Raw genomic sequence first — 22,881 nt, forward strand, 5'->3', positions numbered from 1 at the left:
TGCAGGATGCGTGATCAGTACAATGTGTGTGTGAGTCAAATGTGCAACATGTGAACTCCTTCCTTCAGGCCTGTTCTCCAACATCATGCGTGAACTGGCCAATGTCAGTCACAACGGACCCAAGTGGATTGTCTTGGATGGAGACATTGACCCGATGTGGATTGAGTCACTCAACACAGTCATGGACGACAACAAGGTGTGAGAGAGTTGATTAAGTGTGTGTGTGTGTCAATGATATGTATTCAGTATCTAAATGACAAAGGTTACACATGTTCACGGTTTGTTCCTGAATCATCATTCGATTGGAAAAAGGAGATGTGGTTGACTCCTCACTGACGTGAGAGAAGAAATGACAGTGTGTCCATGTGATACTAACGGGGAAAGAGCTGAGGGTAGGAGGAGCCACAGTGCAGGGGAAAGAGCTGAGGGTAGGAGGAGCCACAGTGCAGGGGAAAGAGCTGAGAGTAGGAGGAGTCACAGTGCAGGGGAAAGAGCTGAGAGTAGGAGGAGCCACAGTGCAGGGGAAAGAGCTGAGAGTAGGAGGAGCCACAGTGCAGGGGAAAGAGCTGAGAGTAGGAGGAGCCACAGTGCAGGGGAAAGAGCTGAGAGTAGGAGGAGCCGTAGTGCAGGGGAAAGAGCTGAGAGTAGGAGGAGCCGTAGTGCAGGGGAAAGAGCTGAGAGTAGGAGGAGCCACAGTGCAGGGGAAAGAGCTGAGGGTAGGAGGAGCCACAGTGCAGGGGAAAGAGCTGAGGGTAGGAGGAGCCGCAGTGCAGGGGAAAGAGCTGAGGGTAGGAGGAGGGTTAGGTAAACCTACCTGGCAGCATTTGTGCTTTATTTATTGGAATTATTAACTGGCCAGGCAAAAGAACAGCATTTATGTTCAATTATTTTAGAACCAACAAAGCATAAACTTTGCATGCATTTTCATCGTCGCTATAGCTGTGAGGAATATGAAATGTGTGTTGTCAGTGATCCCGTCTGCAGACGTGATATCTGATCATATCTTCACATCTGTAGCCCAGCAATGTTACCTATAGAAGTGAGGTTAACCCCAGCTGTTTGAACCCCAGTGCCCTGTGTCCCTGTGCTCTATGCTCCTTCCTGTAAGGTGCTGACTCTGGCCAGTAATGAACGGATCCCTCTGAACCCCACCATGAGGCTGGTGTTTGAGATCAGCCACCTCTGCACTGCGACCCCCGCGACAGTATCGAGAGCAGGTGGGCTTTAATGACAATATTGTGGTATTCATACCTGCAAACTTGTCACCTTTCGGTGAAATTCACCGTTTTGAACTCAAAATAGGTCATCCACGTGAATCGTGGAGATCCGAAGAGTTTTTGTTTTGGGGGGGGGGGTCACCTGGCCCGCTGCCATTGAGATTGCAGTGAGACGCGGAGAAAAGTGTGAAGTGGTGCTCTTCGCAATAAAACATCTTTGATGGGACGTGTCGCGTCTCGGCCAATCAGCGTTCAGATGTCCACATCGTTTGGGGGTTCAGGTTAGCTTGAATGTTAGCCCGCTACATCTACTGCGGTCACGCTGCACGGTGTAGCGATGCTAACAAAGTACCCGTACGTTAAACACGATGTGATTTAGCATATTTTTAGTATCGATACTTCATTAAGAGAGCGATCAGAGCGCACGCGCTGCTCCGTGTCGAGCTGTCTGCGCACACTGCGCTGCGCAGCGCTCACAGCGAGAGAAGTGGCGCAGCTTTAGAGACTTCGGCTTAAAAAATAAAAAGATGCCAGAAGTGAAATGTTTCAGTCTGTAAAGTTCTGTAACTCTACAGCTGCTCATCCTGCTGAACTGTGTATCATCTGGTCAGAGACTAACGGCCTCATAGTGTATAATCAATGCTATGATGTAACCATGTAGTTTCATTCATATCTGGCTGTATTAATACTAATATTACTGACATTTGTTAAGTGTTGAACAAGTTGGCAAAAAGTGAACCATACAGATGTTTTATTTATTACTATTATAGATATATATACCAGTCTCGTATTTATGGTACCATGTTGTTTTTATGGTATTGTATTGAATTCTGGTATCGGGTATCATGATATTTATGGCAGGTATGTAATATGTATAGAAGTTATAATATGAGTTTTCGTGACAAACAGGTAGAGACAGAACAGATTCAGGGAAAAGTCCATGAGGACTGTTCAGGCAAAAAAAAAAGGAAGTTGGTTCATGAATGACTTTAACCATATTATATATAATGACAATGTATATTTGTTATTACTATCATTATAGGGCTGAGTCAGAGCGGAGGACCTTTTGTTCTTAAACTGTTTATTATCATTATTTAGATTTGTGGTCAGAACTACGTGGATGTGGTGACAAAAAAAAAGACAACAAAAGTCATCTGCACCCCCCCCCCCCCCCGTTGTCACATTTTTCACCCCTCATGAGTTTGCAGGTATGGGTATTGTGGATATATTTTCAAAGCAAGCCAGCAACCAACTGGGCAAAGTGCTCAGTGACTAATTGCTAATTCACCATTTGTTTGTTCAAATCTTATCCAAGCATTATGGTGCAGCCATGTACTGGCTGCTTTCTGCTTTCTAATTGGTGTTGGGGGTCAAAGGGCCCCGGAGGGCCCCGGGGTACTATAGCCTCCACATGTCAGACATTCACTGTGTCTCTGTCCAGGCATCCTGTATATAAACCCAGCAGACCTCGGCTGGAACCCGCCGGTGGCCAGCTGGATTGACAGGAGGGAGGTCCAATCAGAGAAGGCCAACCTGACCATACTGTTCGACAAGTACCTCCCCTCTTGCCTGGATGGCCTCCGATCACGGTAACGCAGCTCACAGCATCGCGTTCTCACCGGTCCATGAAGCCGTGGAGCGTGAAAGGGGGAGGGGCTGTGCTAAAGTGGGCGTGTTGGACTGAATCCAACATGATGAGTAAGAAGACCTGGATGCCATCCTGCATTCTATTATACAGGACCAGGCTCCTCCTCCAACACCTCCCTCTCCAGAGAGAGGCATGTTGTCCTCTTTGTCGGGCAACACATCCAGAAACCACTGTACAGTCCCATAATGCCACAGAGCTTAGAGATAAATCAACAACAAATATTGTCAACAGAAGCTCCATTTATTCTCTTCAATTCATTTTAAATGACTTTATTTCACATGCTGAATGAGAAACCCAAGTTGACTCCAGTGATGTACTTTGTTCAGGTTTAAAAAGATCATCCCCATCACTGAGCAGAGCATGGTCCAGATGCTCTGCTACCTGCTGGAGTGTCTCCTGACTCCAGAAAACACCCCGCCGGACTGTGCCAAGGAACTCTATGAGCTCTACTTTGTCTTTGCTGCGGTCTGGGCCTTTGGGGCCGCCATGTTCCAGGACCAGGTACGACGCAGGCCTCAGGCCATGCGAGACGCTTGCTAAGTGGTCGCATAATGGGGAAAGAAATGGGACACAACTGAACCGCTGAAGGAGATTTTTCTCTCCTATCACAACTCCTTCCTGAAAGAGTGTTTTGCACTTGCATTATGGGTATTCTTTGGCATAATTCAAGCCCTGGTGGCTCTTATGCAACTCGACTCTGTGTCTCTTTATGAAAAGTCATTTGAAAGTTGTTTTCATCTGAAAATGAAGTGGACTCAACAACACGCAGGCTGGCTGCATTTAAATGGGCAGGAGAGCCGTGGCGAGCAGTTGCTAAGCAATCCAGTTAACGGTGTACAGTAAGTGTGTCCGTCGAGGTGATGGGAGAAAACGTCTCTCCCCTCGGTACAAATGTACTTTATTTTCCCATCACAGATGCATTTAAATGCTAAGTGGTTTTTATTGACTGGAGTTGGTAGTGAATAGAGGAGACGGGTACCCAGGGGTACAGGCAGGGAGGACGGGAGGAACTACCACCCGTCCCCGTCTGCATCAGACCGAGGGAAGATACGCTGCCGCCTGTCCTCCCCTCCATGTTGTTCCCATGTTTCTGTCCTCTGCTTTGCATCCACGCCATATAGAACTGTATGGAGAGTGTTGACCGTGTGTGTCTCTGTGTGTGTGTGTGTGTGTGTCTCTCTCTCTCTGTGTGTGTCTCTCTCTGTGTGTGTGTGTGTCTGTGTGTCTCTGTGTGTGTCTCTCTCTGTGTGTCTCTGTGTGTGTGTCTGGGTGTGTCTGTGTGTGTCTCTCTGTGTGTGTCTCTCTGTTTGTGTATGTCTGTGTGTGTGTGTGTGTGTGTGTGTGTGTGTGTGTGTGTGTGTGTGTGTGTGTGTGTGTGTGTGTGTGTCTGTGTGTGTGTCCAGCTGGTCGACTACAGAGTGGAGTTCAGCAAGTGGTGGGTGGCCGAGTTCAAAAGCATCAAGTTCCCGTCCCAGGGCACCGTGCTGGATTACTACATCGACCCCGAGAGCAAGAAGTTTGAGCCGTGGTCCAAGATGGTGCCCAGGTTTGAGATGGATCCAAACTCTCCTCTCCAGGTACAGCAGGTTGTTTCACACCATGTCCTCCACTGGACCGGCCCTTTAGTTACAGAACTACTTTAGATCTGATTCATATTTTAAAGCTGTACTATCACTAGTTTTGTGTTGATCTTTGTCCGTCAGTTGCTCACAGTAACCCAGAGAAAACAGTGATGTCATTCTACGTTTGATGTCTTTGACAAAGTTGTCAGATCCGGGAACTTGTGGGATGTTCACGACAAGACATTCATTGATTATTCTGAGGAACAAATTGGCATATGAATTGATAATCAAAGTAATCATCAGTTGCAGCCCTATAACCCTGTAGTATTGTGCCTGTACTGTATGTTTATATATGTATAAGGCACTGAACCCCCACTGGCTCCCCGGTCTTCACTGCTCCTTAATAACTGAGGATGGGTCAAGAATTTACCCACGGGATCAATAAAAGTGTACATTTCTTATATGTTATATATATATATATATACATATATATGTGTGTGTGTGTATGTGCAGGCGTGTCTGGTCCCCACGACAGAGACCATTCGCGTTCGGTACTTCATGGACCGTCTCCTGGAACATCGGCGACCCGTCATGTTGGTCGGGAATGCCGGGACGGGGAAGTCCGTCGTGGTTGGGGACAAACTGGGATCGTTGGATGCAGAGAAATACATGATCAAAAATGTCCCCTTTAACTACTACACCACATCTGAGATGCTCCAAGGTAGGAACTGTGCATGGGAAAGATGTGTTTCTGTTTGCAGGTGTGTTACTACTGTGTCTTGGATGAAGTCCTCCAGTGGAATCAAATGACTCTCTCACTCTCAACTCCTGCTCCTCTCCCACTCAGCTGTGCTGGAGAAGCCCCTTGAGAAGAAAGCTGGGCGCAACTACGGCCCCCCAGGCAGCAGGAGGCTCATCTACTTCATAGACGACATGAATATGCCCGAGGTGGATACATATGGAACGGTGCAACCTCACACACTCATACGCCAACACATGGACTACAACCACTGGTAGGCCTCAGTCCATGACCTGTAGCTATGCTTTATATAATATTATTATGTATGAGCAAACATGAGAACATGCCTGTGCTGTTGAAAAGGGTTTCTCTCGAGTCAGGAAATAGAACATCAGCAGTGGGATTGTTCCTCACTTTGATTGCTTTGGACAGAGATGTTGTCAACGTGTTGACACAGAAAAGGATCATTCAGATTCAGGCTGTATGACTTCCCTTGAAGGGATGATGGCCGTGTCATCTCTGACGCTGTGAGTCCATTCTGAACATGGTTCCACTGTGTCAGAAGGGCAGAGCGGCCTGGACATGGTCAGCCATTACACATATGCTGGGAGGACTTCAGGTATGAAATTGAGAGGAAGGAAGACGCCACTGAGCCCCGCCAGCTTAGAGGGAGCTGAGGTGCCAAATCGGTGTGGGTGTGTATGTGTTTGTGTCCGTGTGCATGCAAGACCATTAAATAATGATTTATTTGTTTGTGTGTGTGTGTGTGTGTTTGAACTCCCAGGTATGACCGTAATAAGCTGCTTTTGAAGGAAATACACAGTGTTCAATACGTGTCCTGCATGAATCCCACAGCCGGCAGCTTCACCATCAATCCGCGGCTGCAGGTACAGTCTCTCTCTCACTCACACACACACACACACAGACCTTGTGTACCACACTGGTTATGCAACATCATTTCTGGCCAGTTTCTTTATTCATTCATTTCTGCCCTACATGTCCAGTTGATTGGACTTCCATAGTATATGGAACATGTCTCTCTAGTATGTTTCATTTGCTTCTTCATGTGTTGATATCTCAGACTGATCTGATCTAGCAAAAACCTTTGAGCACAAGACAAATCAAATGAAATATTCTGTCTCTGCTGGGCCAGCTGGGCCTACATGTACCAGGATGCATTGCGTGTGAGCAAACAGTTAATTGTGTCTGGTGAATAAATAAAATGAACTCGCAAAATTTCAATGACGGGAATATTCTCTCACCTGAACAGAAAAAGGTTTCTCTGACCCCAGAATAAGACTCTTCATTGTGACTGGACAGCAACTAAATGAAACTCACTGAACATGTCTTGAGTTATTATTTTCTAACAATCCTTGACAGATGTGAACATTTGACCTTCACCCTGTTTCCTTCTTCCTGATGCGCTCACTCAGCATTGCATTACATTATTGAATTGACAAACATTGAGACTTAATCGCAAGCTCATGTGTTACTTTTGAGGATCTACATCGAAACAAATGACTCACACAAATATTGTTTTAGTTAGAACAGCTGGTTAATATCCTTTTAGTTAGAACAGCTGGTCAATATCGTTTTAGTTAGAACAGCTGGTCAATGTCGTTTTAGTTAGAACAGCTGGTCAATGTCGTTTTAGTTAGAACAGCTGGTCAATGCTAGCAGATGCTTATCAAACAGGAGGGACATTTGCTTTTGTTGTGGACTATTTTCAGTGAGCGATTAATCCACATATCCACAGCTTGGTCCAAACGAAGCATTACATGAAGATCAAATAAGTGGATATACATTTCAGGGCTTTCATAAATATTTTTTGGACATACGGTTGAGATTAAATGTAACTATCAGCCAAACTCATGTCAATGGTGCTCACAGGTGAAAAGATCATGAAATGATCGTACAGAGAAGACCGATGGTACAGTGTTCACTGTGTTCTCGCTCCATCCTACCGCACTCTGATCTACACACACACACACACACACTCACACACAGGCACACACACAACCAGAGGAACACATTTCGCTCAGATGAAGAAATGTCACCTTTAAAACTGAAAACAATGTGACATTTACAAACAGTGCAGCGTGGTTGTAGCTGCAGATTGCACAGATGATTTGATCCGGTAATGTTGTGTTACTCCTGAACAGAGTGAGAGACACAGAGAGGAGGGAGAACAAGGAGAAAGAACTGCTTCAATCTCACGTCTTAATATTCCTCTGGCTCAACTCAAACTGGGACTTATTTAAAACTAGAATGCCACTTCCATCCAGGCTGTGTCCATAAGTACACAACAACGTGTCTGCCTGGTCATTCGGGACCCTGGGCCATGCCACACCCTCCAACCTAAATTCAAGAAGGCGGGGCTAGAAGTTTTTCATTAATGATGTAATGTGTACAGAAGGACAGATTTAGAGTTAAAATACATTCACGAATGACAGAGAGTGTATGAATAGCATGTAGTAGTATTATATTCCACATCCATCAGGTCATCCTTATGAGAAAAAAAGAGAGATAGGGTACGTGTGCATCCTAAAACCCCAGCCCGGCAGCTATAGCAAGCAGCATATCAAGGGGCTGCTGGGCAACATCAAGAAGTTGCAGGTCATCTGTTTTATGTCTTTAAGACATGCTTGAATTTTTAGAGTTTTGTGGTTTCCCCTCCAACAAACCCAAACCTCCTGAGCAGAGGCGATAAGATGAGAGCCGGCCTCCCAATGTCGGTCCAATAGTAAAGGACGTGACGTCTGAGATCATTTTCAGGATGAATTCCCAGATATTTAAATTGAGACTCTTTCGATTAGTTCACCGTCAATCCGACTCAAGGTTGCAGCTGACTCGTTATATTTGAAATCAATCAGCACATCCTTGTTTTTAACATCGACCTGCAATCGTTATCTTTGCATCATCTGAGAACATTTTCAAAACCCATAACTTTGTTGTCTGTGTGATGAGAAACAGTTTTGAGGTGCTCCCACACTTCAGAAGTCACTGACTACAACGTGTTTTCCTCCACTTGTTGGCTGCAGTGAAACATGTTATCCTCAACTAGATTAATATTGATGCGGCGGGGACGTTAAAGTCACATGGGGGTAATGTCCATTTGCATTACTTTTAGGTACCGGCTCGATCCAAGATGTTGTTCACAGGTTAGGAACCGGGTCTGCATCCACTGACACATTCACTGTCCCACAGAATTTTGAGCCTCAGCCAAAAAGAAAATAAGCATGGCCCTAACCTGTCCTCCAAACTGTGTGAACAGACAGTAGAGTGTGATCAGAAGCTGGGAGGCGATTACAATCAAGTATACAGTGATGATCTCTGACCTGGAATATGCAGCACATGATAGTCGACTTTTGGTTTCCGGACCAAACTTTAATATGGTCCTATCTGTTTATGCTGCATCTCCCTCCACAGCGCCACTTCTCTGTCTTCGCCCTGTCCTTTCCTGGAGCCGAGGCCTTGAGCACCATCTACACCTCCATCCTGTCTCAGCACCTGAGAGGAGAGGGCTTCAGCGCAGCCCTACAGAAGAGCTGCCCCACCCTGGTCCAGTTAGCCTTGGCCCTGCACCAGAGCATCTCCTCCACCTTCCTCCCCACTGCAGTCAAGTTCCACTACATCTTCAACCTGCGAGACCTCTCCAACATATTCCAGGTAACAAAGATACGCAAGAAGCATCTATATATACACAGACATCCTTTGAGAAGGACACACTTTTCACAATTAAATGTCAGAAGTTACCTTGAGAAAGTTGTGTGCTCTTTCATATCACTCACATTTACATTTCACACATATTTTTGCCTTAATTCTGTTTCTATGGCTCCCATGTGGAAAGAGCCAGGCTTCTGTCACTAATCTCTCATCTAAATTATTATTGATTGAAGAGCTGGGTCTGAAAGCTAGAAATAAGTCTGAAATAAGTGTAACAGAAAATAGAATGGATTTGCACTTCCACGGGTGTTAGAGATGATTTAATGTATTTAAATTAATATACTATCAGTATGCGGAGGCTGTCAAGGGAGACTCTTCGGGGGCAATGTTTCAGTCTAAATCCTCCACGGTATCATGGAGGGCAGGCTCTCTCATTTAACTCACTCCGTTGTATAATTAATGCTTTAAACCACTGGACTATAGGAACTTTCAGATTTCATAATTCCATCTGAAGGTGGTAGGTTAAAATCAAAGACTGCTACATGCAGGTTGACGATCTGGACAAGCAACTAAACCTAAAGAAGTACAAACAAGACAACTACAGATCCCCATCCCTCAACACCAGGAACCCTACAAGGGCTACACATGATCTGAATAGGAATGAGACCACTTTATCGCGGCATATGGCGTTATCATGATGTGGGTTTATATTGAATATTTTTGGACTTCCTGATTTTAACATATCCAGCCGAGGTATTATAAACATTACATTACATTTTAGCTGACGCTTTTATCCAAAGTGACTTACAGTCATGTTACATTCATTTACCGTAGGCACAGCTACAGGGAGCAATTCAGGGTTAAGTGTCTTGCTCAAGGACACATTGACTAGGGCGGGGATTGAACCGCCAACCCCCTGATTGAAAGACAGACCTGCTAACCACTGACCGAGTCACCCGCAAATAATCAATTTACTCATTTTTGTTAAAACAGCTTCAACGACAAAAAATATAAGAAATGGTTGATGAATAAACCAGCTGTATAATATAGCCTCTTTTCTGCACCATCTTAAATCCTTCATGTCAATGTTTCTGTTGAACTGTAATACACTAGGCTGAACACATGTTAAACTGTAATACACTAGGCTGAACACATGTTACACTGTAATACACTAGGCTGAACACATGTTAAACTGTAATACACTAGGCTGAACACATGTTAAACTGTAATACACTAGGCTGAACACATGTTACACTGTAAAACACTAGGCTGAACACATGTTACACTGTAATACACTAGGCTGAACACATGTTAAACTGTAATACACTAGGCTGAACACATGTTACACTGTAAAACACTAGGCTGAACACATGTTACACTGTAATACACTAGGCTGAACACATGTTAAACTGTAATACACTAGGCTGAACACATGTTACACTGTAATACACTAGGCTGAACACATGTTACACTGTAAAACACTAGGCTGAACACATGTTACACTGTAATACACTAGGCTGAACACATGTTACACTGTAAAACACTAGGCTGAACACATGTTAAACTGTAATACACTAGGCTGAACACATGTTAAACTGTAATACACTAGGCTGAACACATGTTACACTGTAAAACACTAGGCTGAACACATGTTACACTGTAATACACTAGGCTGAACACATGTTACACTGTAATACACTAGGCTGAACACATGTTAAACTGTAATACACTAGGCTGAACACATGTTAAACTGTAATAAGCTAGGGTTACGGTTATCTGAGCTTCCCTTGGAAACCCAGTGTTAAACGTCATAACACTGAATTGTGGGTAACTACCTCAGGCAAAGTCTACAAAAGGTGAGAGTCTGCAGACATGTGGACTGACGGAAAGTTTACATAAAGGCCTCCAAATGTCTGTGAGAGAGCCCCCAAGTCCAGTGGAGCAGCCCTGAATCCTCAGAGAGCCTCACACATATGAGCTGTGTGGGCCCCAAGAAGCTCACATAGCGCTGTGAGCTAACAGCTAATGTCCACATGCAAAGCAGCTCACAATGACAATGAGGACCTGCAGATGGTTAGCATGCTCACCTCTTAGTTTAGCGCTAGCATGCTGAGATGAGCTAATTAGCATTGAACACAAAGTACAGCTAAAAATGTAAACGGCCACATTGTGGCAGACAAAAACATCAGATCAGGAGACTGAAACTTTCCTAATAATAGTATATTCAATATTTCCTTCCTGTTCTCCACATCATTTGACTGGAGCTCTTTTCATCTTTGAGTATTTGGAAGACTAGAAAAGCACTATACAAATACAGTATATTTACCATTTACAAAGGAGGGACAAAGGAGACAAAAGAGAGACAAAGGAGAGATGGAAGAGAGACAAAGGAAAGACAAAGGAGAGACAAATGAGAGACTAAGGAAAGACAAAGGAGAGATTAAGGAGAAACAAAGGAGAGACAAATGAGAGTCAGAAGAGAGATAAAGGAGAGACAGAAGAGACAAAGGAGAGAATGAAGAGAGACAAAGGAGAGACAAATGAGAGAGAAAAGAGATGGTGTCATTTCCTTTAATTCAGCACCTGAGATGGTTTCCTGCCCGAGAGACTTTGGCCCAGCGCCTTTACTGCATCATAACATAGACCCAACTAATCCAGGATGTTCCAACTATTCTCATAATCAATTGAATCGATCAGCCTTTGATCGGTCCCACACATCGCTGCCATGAAGCATCAGGAAGTTTAGCCGCCGCTCTGTAAGAGTCCTCTCCACCAGAAAGAGGAGGGAAGCCTGGAGCTCATTTGAAGTTGTTCTGCTGAACTTAATCAGCTGCTGGCTCTAACAGCTGGGGAGAAGTGCGCCGCCCCCCCCCCCCCCTACCTCTGTGCTTTTGCATCTTCTCAGAAGTGGGAAAGTATTGGCGAGAGCGCACAAACGCTTCCTTTGATTTTGACGTGACTCTAAAATGGTTGTCACTCAGTGTTTTCTGGCGTTTGCCTCAGCTGAAATAATTGGGGACCCTTTGTGATCCACTTTGTTTTTTAAGACTTTGGATTTTATAGATGGAGCCACAGGCAACTGTCTCATTATGAGCAACTTTAATGAGACAACATCAAACAACCGCTCATAGACTCTGGCTGAGCCTGCAAAGGTGTTTTGAAATGCGACTAGAGGAGTTCAGGTTGCATCTTTGTATTCTTGCTCTTATTGGATGTCAAATGTCTCTCTTCGGTGTTGTTGTTGAATAGTTAGTACGAACTAATAAATAATTTTTCTCCACTTTGTCCCTCACCGTTTACTTTGGTGCAGCACTCCGTTTTTCTCCTTCATATTTTCTGTCTCTGTCAATTTAAAATCATGAAACTAAACTCCATGTATAGGGCCAGACAAACGTCTGGCATCCACCGGGAGCATTGTCAGGAGCTCTGTTTGCCAATGTGCCTTCTCTGCAATGACCAGCGGGCCGATCCGAGGGCCTGTCTTCCCCACATCACACTAAATGAGGCGAGGGAGGAGAGGGGGAAGGATGGACACGGTGAGAGAGGAGGACAGACACAAGGGGAAGAGAAAGAAAGAGAGTACATGAGAGTCTGAAGCCGAACGCTATTGACTGCACAATATGTCTGTATGATGTTCCGTGGATAGTCGGCTTGGTGCATTGGTTAGCAGGGAAGCATTGTTTGGGGCTCAGAGCATCTGTCAGGCTGCGAGGAAAGCGTGCCGGCTGCAGAGAGACAGATACACACCGACACCCACAACTCTCTAATCCCTCTTCTCCAACAAAGCGGTGAAAGATCAGGACGGAGAGAAGATAGTCTGCCAAAGTCTGCTGGATGGGAGGAAAACAAAGTTCTTGGTTTGTTAGAGTGACGTTTGTTTGATTAGTACAGCATCTAAGCTACGCGTATGACTGTTGTATAGCATTACCATATGGTGTTTTGTTTTGCTCAGGCAATGTTATGACTGTCACCATTAAGCAATGAAATGGAGCAGAAAAAGACAGATCTATTAAAAGTCAAAGGATTACAGCGTTTACATGCAAACATCTCAACTCGAGGTTTTTGGCTCAGTTTGAATCTTCAGTATCCAACGCAAACATTCACACACAGGCCCACCGCCCTCTGCACCGTCACACACAGAATGTCACATTCAGCAGGCTCAGATATGATGGAGGATCAGATTCAGCTGACTTTACCCCCAGAGATGGCTGTGTTGACTGGAACAACTTCTGGAGCTGGAAACACACAACATCTGCCTGCTGTGCCTCCTGGGTGGCAGAGCGCAGAGGGGAACAAACAGTGCCTGGGTGCCTCTTTGTCCTCTCCCTCATCCTACACAGCACCTGTTATGTGGCACCTAGATTGCATAAAGTTGTGCCTGACTGCACACCCAACGGCCCTGTGGGAAAGCAACGCGTCACGCAGGTCTCCTCCAGGGAGACATTAATCATCCACCAAACACTCATCTGCTCATTGTCACCGTTTTCTGTTGTTATTTAGTTCAGCCATGCTAGCTGTGTGGCTCTCTGCATGCTAATGTCAGTCAACTACTGGATGGATGGCCATGCCATGTGGTGCAGACATTCATGTTCCCACGGGATGAATTAATAATAATGTCGATGACCCCCAGAGTAATGCTCTCGCGCCACCACGAGGTTGACTTTTGTGTTTTGTGGTGAAATAACTTTATTGGATAGATGCCTATCCGCGGCCCCCAAAAGATGTCTCATAATGCCATATTGACTTCGTATTGGAGCACCTCCAACATGATGTTTCACTGTGTTAATACGGACATTATGGAGGACACCCTGAGGTCCACCTGGTGGTCTTCACTCCGCTCTCCACAGGATGCACTGTGGTAACATTGGTGGCCTCCATCTGGAGCCGTCTTCAGATCAGTTCTCGCAGGGCTTTCGTCCCCAAACATACATCATACCTGAGAGCCAGTGACAGTTCAGTCAGGCTCAGATGTCCTCTGTCAGTCTGAGCACTAGTTCAGCCGAGCAGAGCTGCTGGCGCTCACACTCAGTTCCCACTGCACGCATCTCTCGCTTGGAGAAGAAGTTATTTTTTTGCTTTTCTCTTCGCTAAAGTTGGGGATACTATTTTCTTTGGTATCACCTCAGCCAAGGTCCCAAGTTAAAAGACTGCTGACGTTAAACTTTATCAACACATTTCACCATCTGGTCATGCTTCTGTTACTTTGAGTCAAATTGTTCTGTCATAGTTTCCTTTTATTTTTCTCTTCTTATTTCTTACTTGATACAAGTCTAGTTATTTATTTATTTATTTATTTATGACCGTAAACTTGTTCTGTTCCTTGTGCTGCTGCAGCACTGAGTGTCCCCTGTGGGGATCCATAGAGGATTATATTATCTCCTCCATAGTTTAGTCTGTCGTGAACAGAAACTGAGATTTTAGACACTTATAAATGATCATCATGTTTGGTGATCACTGATATCTAAAGTCACACGTATGAAATGCAACACATTGAGATTTTTAGCTAATCGTAGTGGACACCACTTTTTCATTGCATGTGTGAATTCTCCAGTGCACGATGTAGGATGTACAATTATAACCCAGAAAAGGGCCGACAGCAAGTGTAGTGTAGTGTCGAGTTTAATGGGATGGATTCCAGACAGAGCCATTCTTTAGTCTGACACTAAACACTGGAAGCAGTACAGTCACACACAGATACCCTCCTGGACTGCTCCTAATTCTTCCCTCCAACAAATGCCCACAGAACTAATCTCCACATGCAGCAATACGTTTGAGACAGCGAGGTGAAAGAAACATGGAGCCATTATTCGCTGACTTTTTCTGACACACCTACTAACAGCTTTCCCACTCAATATCTATTGATTTACCCACAGTGACTGTGCTGTATTCTCCTTCCTGTTGTAAATGGAGCAAATCTGCCACTGGAATGAAACTCTAAGCCCTCTTCTCTCCCCTCTCCGCCCAGGGCATTCTCTTCTGTACCGCAGAGTGCCTGAAAGCCCCTCCGGACCTGCTGAAAATCTATCTGCACGAGTCCAACCGGGTGTACAGAGACAAGCTGGTGGAGGTGCAGGACTTCCAGGCCTTTGATAAGCTGCAGGCGGACACAGTGAAAAAGTTCTACGAGGTGAGAGTTTCACAAAGTTCAGCAGAGGAAGACCAGAGCAGCAGGCTAGGGGACGGGGGGAGGGGGGGATCATTAGGCTGCCCGCTCTCTGTCTGGAGCTGGACATCAGTGGCCAACACAGCGAGGAGAAAGAGGAGAGGAGGGAAAAAAGGAATGCTCGGGGCGGGGCGGGGCGGGAGAGGCTTGAAGAGAATTTAAATCCGTGAGTACGGGGTCTGGCTGTCAGGGTATGTGCTGTCAGCCCGGCAAATTGGAAAACATTTTAATGGTTTTCTGTCCACTGCTCCCCTCACTAGCTTCTCTGGCTCTATCGGAAGCACACTAGTCACGCCACAATGAAGAAGCTGACAAGTATATGTGTACACACACCCACCACAAGAGAAGGAGAAAGACTAACACTAAGCACTCTAGCATATATTATTCAGAGTGGGCAGCGTCTGTAAGCGGAGGACACCTTCCCCCTGTGAGCAACATGCTGCATGTTTACATGCACACATGAACCTCTTCAGAGTCTGATGCACCTGACACCATGACAATGAAGACATGCACAACATAATAAAGTGTTTGTAAAAAGAAGCTTCCTTGATCACACCTACTTCAGCGACATGCCAGTAGAGGTTGGCAGAGCGCTGCAGCCTCCCGGAGAGGCACACAGCGTCTCCAGTGAACTATTGGGGAACATGAACGAGGTCACCCTCTGCACAGCTGTTTCCTGTCCAGACGGTTTAAGCTTATCATTAGTGGTGTGCTGACAGGGGTAGTGGGTGGTTTACTACTGCAATGTGTGTGTGCACATCCCTCCCCAAGGACATGCAGGAGACTCTAGAGACCCGGGAGATGAACGTGTACTGCCACTTTGCCCGTGGGCTCGGCGAGGCCCGGTACATGGCTGCGGAGTCCTGGAGCTGCCTCAATAAAACCCTGCTGGAGGTGCTAGACAGCTACAACGAGGTCAACGCCACACTCAACCTGGTGCTGTTTGAGGACGCCATGGCTCACATGTGAGTGGAAGTTTTGAGTGTGAGGGGGTTCTGTCACTAACTTTATTGTCTGTCAAGGAACTGAACTCGCGTCCCAGATTCTTTAGGATTTACAGTTCTCTTTTACAGACAGCGACAGGCAAATGGAAATAATCCATCATCCGTCATGACGGCTCACAGGAATGCAGAGAACAGATCAGGTTCTGCTCGAGTCTAAAAACCTCTTCACATCTAGTGTTTCTCTTTTAATTTAAGTTGTGCCGACTGTTTGACATTATCATGGACTACTAAGCTATTCAATATGTTCACTGGTTTAAATATTCAAACTCAAGACTCCATGGTTTCTATAGTTCGACCATTCTATCAACTGCTAATAAATCTGTTCCTCCCTTTGACTTGTGAAGCAATCTAAAGTTCTCTTTGTACTCTCCGAACACTCAAATACATATTAGTGTCAGTATGAACTGTCTCCGCTCCAGTATAATGTGAAGTGTGGTGGGTTTGAGCAGTGGGTGGTTGTGTTTAAAACACATTCATGAGATATGAATTATCATGAACATGGACATTGTAGGTTTATATTTTTTGATTTGGGTCTATTCAAAATAAATGTAATGTAATTACTATGTTCCTGTTTGCTTTATATTCTAAAGACACACCTTACACCAGCAGATACTATTTTATGGTTTCATATTCATGAATCCACAGTTGATAATAAATAACACTATTAACTTAGTATTTTAAAAGGTCAATTCTAGGTTTTTCTAATTGAAATTATAATCCTTTGATGAGTAAGATGACTAAACCTATTTATCATACACTTTTGTGTTTATGTTTTTATGAATGTGTAAATGCTTGAAGTAGTGGGAGTGTCAGTTGAGCCATAAAAGTTGAAGGTAGTTGACGTGTCAGTTGAGTTGCATCCGATGTCAGTTGAGTTGCATCCGATGCCAGCCGCTCTGTAAATACTGACAGCTGTTGAGATGTTAGTTGAAGTGTGTTGCATTGCTTTTGGCAGTAACACAAATGACAATACAGTCAATTAATTATAGACATGGCCACAAGAGGACCAATCAAATTGTTTCACTGACGCCCAAACGTCCCAGAAGCCGTTTCCTCCTTTCCTGATTGAAACAGAGGTGGACGTGGTGATGCTGTTTGTCTGTTGTTCTTCGTTCTATGAGTCAGAGTCTGTATTCATCCGGCTTGCCTCCTACCTTTTACGGTATCTAACCCTTCCACTGATCTCCCCCCCCCTGACCTTCTTCACCTCCACATGTAGCTGCCGTATAAACCGAATCCTGGAGTCTCCGCGCGGGAACGCGCTGCTGGTTGGAGTGGGCGGGAGCGGGAAGCAGAGTCTGACCCGGCTGGCTGCCTTCATCGCCAATCTGGAGGTGTTCCAGATCACCTTAAGAAAAGGATACAGTATCGTCGACCTGAAGGTTTGACGAGGATTACGTCTCAAAGAAATACCGCACCGCAAAAGAACAACTCAATGAGTCACATATATACACTTTAAAAGGTTTCTCACCGCCGAGTGAGGAGCATCTGGGTGAAATGTAGACACAGTGCTGATGCTCCCCACAGGTCGCTCACAGTGACTCAGGTCTCAGGCACATAGATGTCACTGCAAATGAACAACTCTTAAACCCAATCCCATTTAGTGTGTCACTCTCTTGCTCCATGTCTTCCTCTGTCTCTGCCACCCAGAGTGACCTGGCGTCCCTCTACATGAAAGCTGGCGTGAAGAACATTGGCACGGTGCTGCTAATGACTGACGCCCAAGTGGCAGACGAGAAGTTCCTGGTTCTGGTCAACGATCTGTTGGCATCGGGTAACAGCCGGCTTCCTTCAGTACTGTGTCATGTTTTACAAGACAGAAATGTGTCTGCCTTACCGCAGCATTACTCATCAACTACCACACATCACTGTGGAGAACTGCTGCATTCATACTCAACATTATTAAAGAGGCAATTAGAATAATTTGCAAGTTGTTAATGTTGGCAGTGCAATAGTTTGGCAGTTAGTATGCAAACATGAATGTAGTATATCATTTAGAAAAGATGGCATATACCAGCAGAGGCCAGGACCACAACACAAATACAACTTCAGAACACGACATCGCATTTCACATTGGAAGACATAAAGCAAGAACAGGAACAAAATACAAGGCACACCGTGTGGCTAATGTTAGCTTTGGATAGCTTGTGTAACTGATATTACTGAGTCTTGTTCCCTACTTTGTGACTTTACAAACACAAAGTATGGGAACATGTCAAAGCTTTCACAAAAGTGAAACAGGAAGTGTTTCTCCAGTAGACATGTTTGTTGTTTCCTGCTTGTGTTCAGCAGAACTAGCTAAGCTATCCGCAGCGGTCATGTAGCGCTAGTCCTGCTGCTTGTATGTATAATTTTTGGGGGTGTTGTGTTCATTGACTGTTTGGCCCAACAACCAACCGAACAGAATATTATTGGCCAGATTAGAAATGGGGAGGTCATCCCGCGGTCATCTTCTTGTTGAGTTCACTGCACCTGGGAACTTAGCAATGTTAAAATGAAGTTGCTCTCACTCCTCCTTAAAAACCAAGATGAGCGAACATGAACACAACTTCAGAAGAATGCTGAATCAATCAGTCTGGTTATGGGACTGGTCCAGAGGTGATCAGGGTTTATCTTTTAGCCTTGAGCTAACCACAGGAGCGTTAGGGTGAAAGTCAAGCGACTGGAAGTGCCTGGTTTAAAAGAGCCCATCTGTCCTCGATGCTGCGGTGGTGTGTGGTCCCTGTGTCAGCAGTCCGTGCTCCGCTCCGTGAGGCTGTGACTTAAAGCAGCGCTCCTCATTAGCATGAGGCCTCTGGATGAACTCCTGCTGCCACCACCTCTATTATCACAGCGACATGTGAGAAGAGAGGTGTCAGTTCAGATCTCAAGATGAAAAAGTTCTGCAGCGTTCTTGCACAAGTTTAGCTCTTTAACAGAAATGAATCACAATGACTGTTTTCCCACAGTCTGGTGCTTTCCCTGCCAGTGGAACTGTGGTTGATTTAAAAAAAACTTTTAAAAATCATTCTAGGAGAGATTCCTGACTTGTTCGCGGACGACGAGATGGAGAGCATCATTGGCAGCGTGAGGTCAGAGGTCCGTGGCTCGGGATTGATGGATACAAGGGAAAACTGCTGGAGGTTCTTCATCGACCGGGTTCGCAGACAGCTCAAGGTGAAGCAGTCAGAGAGTCGAGTACAACCCGCTCTGTGTGTTCTGCATTTCACGACTAATCATCCAGAGAAAGTTGCTCTCAAAGGCTTTTCTCAGGAAAGGTTTGCCATCCAGATCTCCCAGGACTCTCAACCGTCTCCTAATACAGTGATAGCATGCCACCTCACACTCTAATTCCAAATACAAAACCCCTTATACTTTAAAACCTCTGTTTTTATAACGATGCCTTTCCCTCGACGATGTTGTGCCCTGACAGTCTGAGAAGCAGTTGAATGCCTTTGGGGGCAGTGGACGTTGTTTTACATCACAACGTAAGCAAAAGGCTCCGTTCAGCTGGAGACAATCTCACCAACATGTCACCGCTTTGTTTTCCCCAGGGAGACAGGGCTTCTCCTGTCATTATTACAGTGGCCACCACCGCCGCAGACATCCTGCATCCTTGCCTCGCTCCCAGCTCCAGCCTCCCTGTGTTGCAGATTGATTAAATTAGGAAGGCGATACCATGAGCACGGGCTAGTACAGAATGGATCTCTGTTTGGCTGTCTGGGTAGAACGGGCCATGTTGGTAATGTGATTCAGAGCAGACTCTGCTCAGAACTGGGAGCAGATTGGTTTGGACCAGTGGTTCCAAACATGGCTGTGGTAGATGACGCCAAAGGGGTTGCAAGATGATTACTGTGTAGGAAATGTCAACAAATGATTTAACCATTAACCATTCATGACATGAAAAGTGAAAATCAAACACTGTATATTCATTACTCCCAGCTAGGCAGCTGAAAATGCCCCACACTTCATGTGTGTGTTGGTTGGGGATCATTTGATTATCTTGAAACTTATTTAAGTTGGATAATTCTCGAGATGGGTTCTGCATTATCTTGTGTTCCTCTTTTTTTAAAGAGGAGCCAAATATCTATTTGTCTAAAAATCGGTTGTAAGACCTCAATGACCTCAGTTGGTATTGTGGATACATGGCAAACGTGCTGCCAGGAATAGCAATGCTGCAGGGAGTCTTGATGGATAGTGGTATTTGGGTGTAAAGAGCCTTTAACAAGATGGCACATGGCTTTATAATAAAGGGTCACTGGCAGACACGCTGGGGGAGATGTGCTGCTGGAATGGCACTTCTGTGAGCTGAAAACAGCTCGTTGAAGTCTGAGTGTGTAAAGCCATCATCAGAGGAAGTATAAGATAAGTATGCCGCCTCTTCCTTCTCCAGACTCGATCACCATCAGAAGTGTCTTTGGGCGTGCCGCCTGCATGTTTGTTTCTAATGGTATCGAGCATCTGGCTGCGCTTCTCAACAAGCCAGCTGTTCAGCCCACAGCTCAACACACTCCTCTCATTCACATGCTTGCTGGAGGCTTTATTTGCTTAATGATGTAGCTCCAAATAATTGTTCACAGTTCTCATTCCCCCTCTTGACCTCAAAGAAGTGTAATCAGAGCAGGATTCCCCTGCCTTCCTTTTCTCAGAGTGGCTGTGGCTCCAGAAAAGGGAAAGGGGTGTGGCTGCTGTTTGACCTCTGTTTGACCTTGCTGTGTGTGTCTGTGTGCTTGTGTTGCAGGTGGCTCTGTGTTTCTCTCCAGTGGGGAGTAAACTGAGGGTCCGCAGCAGGAAGTTCCCTGCAGTGGTGAACTGTACAGCCATCAACTGGTTCCATGAGTGGCCACAGGAGGCGCTGGAGTCGGTCAGCTTCAAGTTCCTCCAGGAGGTGGAGAATATTGATGTGAGAACAGCTCATACTTCATCGACTCACAGGAATGAAACCACCCACAAAAATGCTGTTCACGCTCCAAACATATCATTTGAAATGCTAAGCGATGTGTACAAAGCAGACCACGGGCATTACATTTAGGAAAATATTGCTTTGCAGACAATTCTGCAGCTTCTTTTATTGTGAAGTAACCAGATGTATCATTTGTGACTCTGACAGCTCCGAGTGAAGGAGTCGGTCAGTAAGTTCATGGCATACGTCCACATGAGTGTCAATCAGAGGTCAGGGGAGTATCTGGCCAACGAGCGGCGCTACAACTACACCACGCCCAAGTCCTTCCTGGAGCAGATCAAGCTGTACGGCAGCCTGCTGGGCCAGAAGAGCAAAGACCTCACCACCAAGATGGAGCGGCTGGAGAACGGCCTGCAGAAGCTGAACAGCACCTCGGCTCAGGTACAGAGCCGCCGTGTAAACCCCGCCCCAGGTTTCCTACACAATGTTCCCTATTTTACCCTAAATGCTCAAAGCATTATGTTACACACCATCCACAGTGTTCGAGGTCGTGATGGCTCAGGTAATGTCTTATTGTTCGCCGCAAATCTTTTTATAATGTTCTTCTTTCCATATTTCCCATGACTTTTACAGTTGAACAGCTGCTCTTAAAAGTATAGCAGTTGACCACGCAGTCCATTTTGTGGCCACTCAGGAGCTTCTGTTTCGTACCACATGATCTTCCCCAGCAACGGGAATTGGAGATATGGAATTTCAAATATACTTTGTCCTTCTGTTTCATCGTTGATTCGGCGGCTTGCAGCTGATGGTGCTAACAGTGCAAACCACTGCAGTGCTGACAGAACAGCGTTTACCTGAGGGGGGGGGGGGGAGAGAGAGGGCGGGCACTATGCTTGAGTGACGAAGACGAAGCTGTGATAACGACACACAGAAGAAGACTTCACTCTGTCTTAACATTGCAGATCGTTGTTTGATGATGTATACATCTCTGAATACCAGATAGAAAACTTCTAATGAGTATAAATAGATACTTCAAATATCATGACAAATGTTAAACCGGCAATTACAAGTCCTTAAATGTTCAGACAAAAATGCATCACAACTACCCCTACCTGCTGCTGATTGGTCCTTATGGCCAGATCGGGAGTTGTTGAGTTGTCAGGGAATTAAAATAAAATATTTGAAATAATTTTTCAGTTTATTTTCTATAGCCCAATATCACAAATTACAAACTCTCCTCAGAGGGCTTTAGAGTTTGTAAACATACGACATCCCTGACCTTTGACCTCACATCGGATCAGGAACAACTCTCAAGAAAATAGAAAAAAGGTAATCATCCTTCAGTAGAGCAACAGAGGAGGATCCCTCTCCAGGATGGACAGAACAATAGATGTCATGTGACCAGATGGAAGCAAAAATAAACTGAAATAAATTTCAGTGATGTTCTTTTACAAATCACGTGGCTTCGTTTAAGGTCATACACTCGGGTGTACGCATGTGTATGCACACATTGATCTGGTGTAAGTACTTTATTTTGAAATCAATACAAAATGCATATTTTAATTAGTTTTGTTAAGATATAAAATGACTCATGCCAGTATTTTCCATGCTGGATCTTATTCTATAACTATCGGTTCTCACTGTGGGCCGTGCAGCTCTGCTCTTGTAAACGCTCTCGAACAGAGACAGGAATGCAAAGTTAGTCACACTGCAGAAGAGCACATCACGTGGGCGGGGCCGATCACATGACTGTCACACACAGAAGGCGATTCACCTCTCGATGCTTGAGAAACACGAGGTCTTAATAATCTACATGAAGATGTATTTTTAAGCCAAATGAAATTGTTTTCAGGAGATGTAACCTTTTGTTTCTTTTGTGCATTTAATACTTTCTTACAAGGCTTGTACAAAGGCAATAAAGGATTTCATGCATATGAGTTTAATAATTATAATCCCCCTCTGATGCTGGAGGCAGGTTTATGGCTCTTTGCCAGTTACAC

General features: G+C 45.1%; 1 protein-coding gene across 2 annotated transcripts in view; it reads left to right on the top strand.

The window, feature by feature from the left end:
• The window catches only part of dnah9 (dynein, axonemal, heavy chain 9), a 155,320-nt gene that overhangs the window by 66,733 nt on the left and 65,706 nt on the right, over nt 1–22,881 (top strand). For both annotated transcript variants that reach the window (XM_056429060.1, XM_056429057.1), the window contains 16 exons: nt 69–196; nt 1,109–1,217; nt 2,659–2,806; nt 3,192–3,366; nt 4,269–4,442; nt 4,941–5,148; nt 5,275–5,440; nt 5,951–6,053; nt 8,596–8,835; nt 14,798–14,959; nt 15,767–15,960; nt 17,219–17,381; nt 17,650–17,773; nt 19,013–19,155; nt 20,720–20,881; nt 21,089–21,322. In XM_056429060.1, the coding sequence (XP_056285035.1) occupies nt 69–196; nt 1,109–1,217; nt 2,659–2,806; nt 3,192–3,366; nt 4,269–4,442; nt 4,941–5,148; nt 5,275–5,440; nt 5,951–6,053; nt 8,596–8,835; nt 14,798–14,959; nt 15,767–15,960; nt 17,219–17,381; nt 17,650–17,773; nt 19,013–19,155; nt 20,720–20,881; nt 21,089–21,322 (2,633 nt within the window). The remainder of the gene's footprint in view (nt 1–68; nt 197–1,108; nt 1,218–2,658; nt 2,807–3,191; nt 3,367–4,268; nt 4,443–4,940; nt 5,149–5,274; nt 5,441–5,950; nt 6,054–8,595; nt 8,836–14,797; nt 14,960–15,766; nt 15,961–17,218; nt 17,382–17,649; nt 17,774–19,012; nt 19,156–20,719; nt 20,882–21,088; nt 21,323–22,881) is intronic.

Source organism: Pseudoliparis swirei, chromosome 13 (assembly GCF_029220125.1).
Source record: "Pseudoliparis swirei isolate HS2019 ecotype Mariana Trench chromosome 13, NWPU_hadal_v1, whole genome shotgun sequence".
NCBI lineage: Eukaryota > Metazoa > Chordata > Actinopteri > Perciformes > Liparidae > Pseudoliparis > Pseudoliparis swirei.